This window comes from Sander lucioperca, chromosome 3, assembly GCF_008315115.2.
Source record: "Sander lucioperca isolate FBNREF2018 chromosome 3, SLUC_FBN_1.2, whole genome shotgun sequence".
NCBI classification, from domain to species: Eukaryota; Metazoa; Chordata; class Actinopteri; order Perciformes; family Percidae; genus Sander; species Sander lucioperca.
In genome coordinates this window covers 5,409,517-5,418,863 of record NC_050175.1, presented here as the reverse complement: position 1 = coordinate 5,418,863, position 9,347 = coordinate 5,409,517, and the positions used below count along the sequence as shown (strand labels likewise).

Here is a 9,347-nt window from a genome sequence, read left to right as displayed (position 1 = left end):
TAAACTGTGTGAGCTGTCCCCTAATGCTGCTGCTGCTGTCTACTACTACTACTACTACTGTCCTCTAACTCTTGAACTGTGTGAGCTGTAGTCTCTGCTCTTTCATGGTGCTCATTAACGCCCAGATAGCAGACACATTTGGGCCAAATTTGTGCCACTTTTGGCACTTAAGGCTCAGTTACGGCAATGGCAAATGTTGAGTGGGCCAGATGTGGCCCACTTGTAATCAGCCGCGCCTGACTTGGGTTACGGCAACTGTCATGTGGGCCAGATGTGGCCCAAATGGAATGAGCCAGGCCCAACTTGAGTTACGGTGAGTGTCGTGTGGGCCAGACCTGGCCCAAATTAATGAGCCAAGCCCGACCTGGGTTAGGGCAACTGTCATGTGGGCCAGATGTGGCCCAAAAGTAAGGAGCCGGCCCCGACCTGGGTTACGGTGAGCGTCGTGTGGGCCAGACCTGGCCCAAATGTAAGGAGCCAGGCCCTACATGAGTTACGGTGAGTGTCGTGTGGGCCAGACCTGGTCCAAATTAATGAGCCAAGCCTGACCTGGGTTAGGGCAACTGTCATGTGGGCCAGATGTGGCCCAAATGTAAGGAGCCGGCCCCGACCTGGGTTACGGTGAGTGTCGTGTGGGCCAGACCTGGCCCAAATGTAATGAGCCAAGCCCGACCTGGGTTAGGGCAACTGTCATGTGGGCCAGATGTGGCCCAAATGTAAGGAGCCGGCCCCGACCTGGGTTACGGTGAGTGTCGTGTGGGCCAGACCTGGCCCAAATGTAATGAGCCAGGCCCTACATGAGTTACGGTGAGTGTCGTGTGGGCCAGACCTGGTCCAAATTAATGAGCCAAGCCTGAATTAGGTTATGGTGAGTGTCGTGTGGGCCAGACCTGGCCCAAATGTAAGGAGCCGGCCCCGACCTGGTTTACGGTGAGTGTTGTGTGGGCCAGACCTGGCCCAAATGTAATGAGCCAAGCCCGACCTGGGTTAGGGCAACTGTCATGTGGGCCAGATGTGGCCCACATGTAAGGAGCCGGCCCCGACCTGGGTTACGGTGAGTGTCGTGTGGGCCAGACCTGGCCCAAATTAATGAGCCAAGCCCGACCTGGGTTAGGGCAACTGTCATGTGGGCCAGATGTGGCCCAAATGTAAGGAGCCGGCCCCGACCTGGTTTACGGTGAGTCTCATGTGGGCCAGATGTGGCCCAAATGTAAGGAGCCGGCCCCGACCTGGTTTACGGTGAGTGTCGTGTGGGCCAGATGTGCCCCAAATGAAATGAGCCAAGCCTGACTTGGGTTACAGTGAGTGTCGTGGGCCAGATGTGGCCCAAATTAAATGAGCCAAGCCTGACTTAGGTTATGGTGAGTGTCGTGTGGGCCAGACCTGGCCCAAATGTAATGAGCCAAGCCCGACCTGGGTTAGGGCAACTGTCATGTGGGCCAGATGTGGCCCAAATGTAAGGAGCCGGCCCCGACCTGGGTTACGGTGAGTGTCGTGTGGGCCAGACCTGGCCCAAATGTAAGGAGCCAGGCCCTACATGAGTTACGGTGAGTGTCGTGTGGGCCAGACCTGGTCCAAATTAATGAGCCAAGCCTGACTTAGGTTATGGTGAGTGTCGTGTGGGCCAGACCTGGCCCAAATGTAAGGAGCCGGCCCCGACCTGGGTTACGGTGAGTGTCGTGTGGGCCAGATGTGGCCCAAATTAAATGAGCCAAGCCTGACTTAGGTTATGGTGAGTGTCGTGTGGGCCAGACCTGGCCCAAATGTAATGAGCCAAGCCCGACCTGGGTTAGGGCAACTGTCATGTGGGCCAGATGTGGCCCAAATGTAAGGAGCCGGCCCCGACCTGGGTTACGGTGAGTGTCGTGTGGGCCAGACCTGGCCCAAATGTAAGGAGCCAGGCCCTACATGAGTTACGGTGAGTGTCGTGTGGGCCAGACCTGGTCCAAATTAATGAGCCAAGCCTGACTTAGGTTATGGTGAGTGTCGTGTGGGCCAGACCTGGCCCAAATGTAAGGAGCCGGCCCCGACCTGGGTTACGGTGAGTGTCGTGTGGGCCAGATGTGGCCCAAATTAAATGAGCCAAGCCTGACTTAGGTTATGGTGAGTGTCGTGTGGGCCAGACCTGGCCCAAATGTAAGAAGCCGGGCCCAACCTAGGTTGCGCCGACTGTCAGGTGGTGGTCCCAATGTAAAGAGCCAGGGTTACAACAAGGGCTGTGTGAGCCAGACCACATTTTATGGATGAAGTATGCTGGCCTGTCTTGTAGAGCAGATAGCCTTAATATGATACACTGGGCAAGAGTTATGTGGAAGTATATAGTGATGTTATGAGGCAAATAAATCTAGACTATTTATTTGATATTTGATTATTTTGAATGTCACTCCCCCATGACACCGCACTGCATTGCATTATGTTATCCCTGATAGGTCATGTCTCAGCAATATTTGGGGACAACTCAATTACAGTGGTGTGCGCAAAAGTATCTCAGACCACAAAATGCATAAAATGCTGAAGATTGACTACAACAGCAGAATATTCATATGCCACTGGATAGACACATTTTTAAATTATTGACTTTTACTGTAATACATTTTTTTTTCTTTCTCAGCATTTTGAGTTTAAAAAATATATTCCGCTCCCATTTTAAATGCAATGATGTTTACACCAATATCACATTTATGACGTGGATAACATAACAAAATAAAATACCAACTAAATATTATAAATAATATTATGAAAATGTCTCTCTCCCTGTAATGGCACTGTTGTGACTCAACAATAATCCTTATTCTGAATAAATCTGAGTTCTGACATCACTTCCTGTACTGTACATTTAACTGCACAACTGTACATACACATACACTTGGTAAATATGCTGTCCCTTTAAAATGTTGGAAAATGTCTCATTTATCTCATAATTTCATGCAAGGCTATTAGCTAGCATTTCTGAAGTGGATAAAACTGGTATGACTTTTTTTATAAGAAGGGAAATGTAAAAAACAAAAACAAAATTGTGTAAACTGATTTCATTTATTATTATTCTAAAAGCTGCCCACCACAATCACACAGTCATATCTATTGGCTATTGAACATCTCCACTAAGGCATGTGTGGGCTAAGTGCCTTTCTCAAGGGCACTTCAGCAGTGGTAATGAAAAAGAAGGGCGTGCTGCTCTTTCACTTGACTGCCCACATTTATCCTGTCACTCCAGGGATCAAACCAGCAACCTGTTGGTCAAGCAAAATAAAAATGACAGTAATCAACCCACATTGTTCCTCAATACAAGAAGAAATGAAGCAGGAAGGCATATATAGGACATTGAGGGAAAACCCTACACACTTAAAAATGCTGGGTTAATTTGGTTACTCATATGCTGGGTTAAGCCTGAAATGTATAAATTTACCCATAATTGGGTTACAAAATGGTTAAACATATTATAACCCATTGCATTGGGTTGATGACGTTGAACGAAATCCAGGCTTCAGTTTTTCAACACTGCTGATCCGCCTTATTTTGGATGACATTGTTTTAACACGCACGCACGCACGCACGCACACACGCATATATATATATACACACACACACACACACACACACACACACACACACGAGTCATGACATGGTATGGGAAGAATAAAAAACGTGACATAAAAGACGTATAAAAAACGTTTGTTTCGTAGATTAGATCAGATGGTTTAGCTTAGTTTAAAAACAGTCTAACGATATTACAATAATAACTTTATGTTTTAGCTTCGTTTTATTCAAGTAACGTTATTAAATATAAATCCTATCACGATTTGCGTTACAAATAAATACCAGCAAAGAACTACGGCGGGCGAAGACAGAAACACATTGAAGAGATCGCTCTATCTGGCACCCCGCCCGCTGGATCTTCACACAGGGAAAAACAAGCGCACCTCTTCAACTGACGTAACCCCCAGTCACCCCACATCGTCGTCTCTCGCTCTCGATGAGTCGGAACAGCAGCAACTAATTTTCTTAAAAAACACATCTGGTTCCTGGGGCAGGGAAGCGAGGTAAGCATTCTCATTTTACCGGTAGTTTGTTGCTGAAAATGTGTTTTGTTAAACAGTGCTTCTAGAATAAACTCTAATGTTACATTAGCTAACGTAACTTAGCTAGTTAGCTGCTAGCTGTAAAAAAAATTGCCACCCATTTTTAGACTTTAGACTAATTTACCATTGGCAATGTCCGAATGTTACCAACGGTCGGTGGATTACCTATCGTTAGTAACGTTTTATTCATAAACCGCTCCTTAAACCGAGCTAAATCAACGTTAGCTACGTTTAAGCGTGCTAACATTTGTCATGGCACTAACCTAGCTAGCTAGCTAGCAAGCCAATGTAGCATACAATGACTCACATAAGCTAGCCAGCTGCTAGCTAGCTAGCTTATGAAGTGTGACATTTAACTTAATTAACGTTATTTCAAAGGAGTCGTTAATGGAGACATTTCAAGGCTGTATCGTTGTTATCTTCTATGTCTGTTTGCACATTCAAAGTTACGTTGTCTATCGGTTTTCTTTTTTATTAAGATATATCTGAGTCATTGTATGCTACATTGGCTTGGTAGCTAGCTCGGTTTAAGGAGCGGTTTATGAATAAAACGTTACTAATGTTAGCTAATCCACCGACCGTTAGTAACGTACGGACATTGCCAACGGTAAATTAGTTTTGGATATTTTAATTTAGAAGTGTTAAAATGCGCGGCAAATTTTTTTTTACCGGTAACCGTCCTCAGCCTACGTTACGAATGACCGTGACTGTGTTAAAAGACGAACGCCGCCATCTTGCTTGCTGAATTGTGAACATGCAGAAAAAAGAGCGAAATTTGTATTCAGTGATTATGTAGCCTACTTTGAATGCTCAGGCTTGCATGTGTTTTAGCTGTTTGTGTAACGTTACTAAATGTTATGTATTAAGTACTTTTATGTAGTTCCTTTAAATACAAAATACAAATTGTAATGCTGACAAAGACAGGCGAACACATCGCCGGTTCCCGCCAATAGGTTCATTTTAGTTAGTGAACAACCTGGCAAAGAAGTCTTGCGTCAGTCTAATCAATTGGGACCAACGTGTTAAATTTGACCTGCATGAGCTATTGTCACGGAGTACTTTACCTCCATGCAGCTGAATTCCACTATGCAATATAGAAATTGGCTGATTCTAACCTGTGCTGGCAGTGAATTGTGTGTGTGTGTGTGTGTGTGTGTGTGTGTGTGTGTGTGTGTGTGTGTGTGCGCGCGCGTGTGTGTGTTGCCTGCCAAAATAACTATTCTTGATTATTCATTATGTTATTAGCTGTCAAATGTTGTTGGCGTAATGAGAATGACCGCTTGCTTGCTTGACATTTCTGAATGCTTATTGAAAGTGATATATGGCAGCTTTGTAATGTTTTTTATTATTATTGTTTTCCTGTAGATGGATGATCATGTTCAAAATAAACTGGTAGAATGGGACCTGGGTGATTTACTCTCTACATTTGAAGGTAGGCACATTTTATAAAAGCTTATAAGTTTTTAGTAAAAGACCTATATGTACTATGAATAAGAATGGCAAAATACAACTTTTTCATGTCCAATACTGATATTGTAAATGTGGGTATCTGCCGGTAATATTTTCTGATACCACTGCCCCAAAATGCAACAATATATCCTGTAGGTTTGGTTTTGATGCAGCACTTAACAATCCTGCTGTAAATCAACAAATAGTCTGAAAATAGCCTAGGCCTGCTGTTACAAATAAATGTCTTTATGATCACTGATATTTTAGTATAATACTGGTCCGATCAACGAAACATGTCATCTATACGGCTTAGTATTTGACCAGTTTCCATGCAGAAAAAAAGAACCTGAGTTAAATTTTCTCTGGACTTCACACATTTTAATCAATGATCAGGTGCTGCAAATGTAATTAAGTTAGATTGAGTTCAATGAAGTTTCACTGATGTCACAAAGAGCTTATTAGTTCTTATTCAGTATCTCAAAGTATAAATCACATGAGAAGACATAGACCCAAAATTTGCACAAGGACCAACTCATCAATATTTTGAATGGAATTTCTACAGCAAGCGGTTCTAGTCAAATTAGGGCCTGGAAGAAGAATAATGATAAAAAGAAGAAACAAGAAAAGAACAATATAATGCATTGCTCTGCATGCACTATACTACATTTCTGGAATGCCGTGACATTTAAGAGGGTCTATACCAGGCACGGAAAATCAAGGAATTTGAGCATTTTGTAGTAAAGTCAGAGCAAGGTCAGGGAATCTTTTTTGCATTTTAAAATGTAGTCGCCAGAATGTGATACAGAGTTGTAGAATTTTACATTTGACTTTTATGCTTGCAATATTGCAGACAGGCACATCGCTTTGCTTCTGCTACCTGTGGTGACGCTCCCCCCCCGGCACCTACAAAATCCGGAGAAAGACGGTCCGCCCCAGCTACGCCGAATCTACAAAAGCTTTCATAGGTGAGCAGCCTGTGAGTTAATACAAATGTAACAAATAAAACAAGCGTCAGCAAGTATTGTAACAGATTGTCTGAAGATTTGCAGACCTCAATACATTTTCCTTTTATTTCCCGCTTAAAATTGGTTGTGATGTGACTGAACCCGAACATCATTTCTAAATATCTGCCCGAACCCGGCCTGGCCCATTGGGTCCAGTCGGGCTCAGTTGGGGTATCCATCCTCTACTACCTACCTCTCTCAGACCTATCACACACGTGTCAGACCAAACCACTGCACAACAATGATCTGTTTCAGTTTATTGTTATCATTATTAAAACGAAATGTTGTTAGAGCAAACACAGAAAGACATAGTTTTCCAGTTGTTAACCCATTACTTAATACATAATTTAAATCCACATAGATTATATATAATTTTGGCCTTCATTTTATCACTCAAGCTTATGCCTGTCACGAGGGTTAATATCTGAAGTAAAGGTGTCTTTATAAAGTTTTTTTTCTCTCTACACGTTGGAACAAACATCGCTGAATACCTTACGAAAAGGACAAGCACAGAGGTCCCACATGTGCTTCTTCTTGGGGACAGGCATCTGTTATCGCAAGCCTTTGTTATAGTGCATGGACATGCCCTGGAGCACCCATCTCTTCTTGGGGCAGTAGATGCCTGCTTTAAGGCTTTTTATGTTTTTGATGTACAGTATCCTAGACCTTGTGCACAACTGTGGGAGTTTTTGCAGACGATATATGGTATCCCTGGACATGTTAGATCATCGGTACAGATGATGCGAGCAGTTAGCGGCACAGTGAACTGCAAACTGCTCATAACGTTATGCACACACACTAGAGTCTGGATCGGGCCGAATTTTTCTGTGCGAGCCCGGCCCGCGTCCGACAGGCATTAAGAAGTTTGTGTCTGAGCCCGACACAGTTAAAATCAATTTTTTTTTCTATACTAATGACACATGTACGTTAGTTTGTGTGGAAAGCTTTTATGAAGCAGCTGTAGGAAGGCATTCAGAAATGTCAACAGATGAGGTCATCAGCTCACACGGAGCAACAAGCTCACGTTAATCAGCTGTTTAATTTTAAATGTTCAATGTGTTAACTTTTCCTGATTGCTTAGTTTCCGACCGTGATCAGAAAGCTATATGCTGGCTGTAGCAATCTTTTCTCTTCTACTGTTTTAAGGCAAAGAACAACCTGTCTGCCGAGCAGCAGAAGATGGTGGCCACCTTTGTGCCACAACACGGCCACAGCTGACTGCTTCTACGCCCTCAGCCTGAACGTGGCCCAGTCAAAGAGGATGAGGGATTTCCGCCAGGCCCTCACCCCCACTGTACCATCACCAGAGTCACCAGAAGCCTCCACCACCAGGAAGAGGTCCCACAATCCTGATTCCTCCTCCAGTTCCGAGGACGAAACCCCTGTCCCCTACCAGGAGTCAGGGATCTCGGGACTGGAGGAGGAGAGGGAGTTTATAGCGAGGCTACAAAATGTAAGTAAAACTCCTAAGATATGTACTTTAAAGACTCAGTCCATTTTATGTCTGTAACATCAGACCTCACTCTGTGTCTTGTGTTTGTTTTCCTCAACAGACACCAGAGAAGGCCCTCAGGACGAGCCAGTACGGCAGGCTGGTGGCGCTGACTGCGCTCGAGGCTCAACTCAACCTGTCTAAAAAGATTTCGGAGAGGGCGAGAAGGGCAGCGTATCGAGCAGTCATCGGACTCTAACATCTCTTGATCTGTGCAGGACTTCAGTGTGAGCGGACTATTTAGAGACGATGTGACCGGCAGGTAATGTTAACGGCTATCTGCTACTGTAGCAGAGCTGCAAGTAAACGCTGAACTGAGCTGTGTGTTTTCAGTGTTAAACATTGCTGCAGGTTTTCATGCATGACTGTTATTGGTGATTTACAGAGGTGGAAGACTTACTCAGATCATGTATTGCAGTAAAAGTAGAAAAAAACTGTGTAGAGTTACAAGTTACTTGTCAGTTACAAGTCCTGCATTCAACATCTCCCTTAAGTTAAAGTACAAAAGTATTATCAAAATATACTTAAAGTACCAAAAGTAAAAGTAAAATTATGCAGTGTAATATATCTTATTTAATTCGATTATATTATTATTCAGTAAATTGTATTAAATGACTGATAATTTAAATAAAATGTTTTATTTAATTCAAGTAGCCTACTTGTACATCATTATTTTCTAGGGTTGAAAAATGTATACAGATTTTACATTTTCCCCTCATACTTCTGTCGGAATGGGTACGAAGTTGGCATTGAATTTAATTTGAAATGGTATTAAAAAGGTCTTAAAAAGCCTTGAATTTAAGTTGGAGGATCCTGGGGGTACACACACACACACACACACACACACACACACACACACACACACACGTAAATAGTTGTTTTATTGTGTTTTATAGATTGGTTAAGATTCATTTTATACTATTAACATGTTCTATTTTAGTAAATGTTAAGATTAATTTTCTTTTAGTGTGTTTTCAAATGTTCAATATTGGTATGTGTTCCTTTTTTCTTAAAATGACAAAACTATAATACTGAACACACTTAACCTAAACATGAAGCTAGGAATACCAAATTGGTCAGGTATTGTCAACATAGGCCCACTTTTGAGTTTGAAAAGGTTCAAGGCAATTTGTAGCTTGAAACAATCTCCAAGTTCCAGAGTTAAAAAGACAGAAACAGCCAGAGAACTTGAGACAGAAACCAGCCAGGACCAGTCTTAACTGTTAAATGTGCAAATAAAAAGCATTACAAAATTCAGTCCAAGCTGCCTAAAAACTTTATTTTCAAGCTAACTTTTACCATACACCCGTCTGACTTTCCTTA

At 43.0% G+C, this 9,347-nt stretch overlaps 1 protein-coding gene across 1 annotated transcript; it reads left to right on the top strand.

Moving 5' to 3' along the window:
* Window positions 1–3,793: 3,793 nt before the first annotated feature.
* LOC116059919 lies at window positions 3,794–8,538 on the top strand. Its single transcript, XM_031313190.2, has 5 exons — window positions 3,794–4,040; window positions 5,445–5,511; window positions 6,379–6,493; window positions 7,679–7,985; window positions 8,086–8,538. The coding sequence occupies exons 2-5, from the start codon at window positions 5,445–5,447 to the stop codon at window positions 8,221–8,223; spliced, it is 627 nt and encodes a 208-aa protein (XP_031169050.1). The 5' UTR covers window positions 3,794–4,040; the 3' UTR covers window positions 8,224–8,538.
* Window positions 8,539–9,347: the final 809 nt, after the last annotated feature.

Bases quoted from the DNA above. Each gene is read 5' to 3' on its own strand.
- LOC116059919 (XM_031313190.2), top strand. From the start codon at position 5,445: ATGGATGATCATGTTCAAAATAAACTGGTAGAATGGGACCTGGGTGAT. The intron at 5,512-6,378 runs GTAGGCACATTT...GCAATATTGCAG, and splicing joins TTTACTCTCTACATTTGAAG to ACAGGCACATCGCTTTGCTT. The intron at 7,986-8,085 runs GTAAGTAAAACT...TTTCCTCAACAG, and splicing joins TTATAGCGAGGCTACAAAAT to ACACCAGAGAAGGCCCTCAG.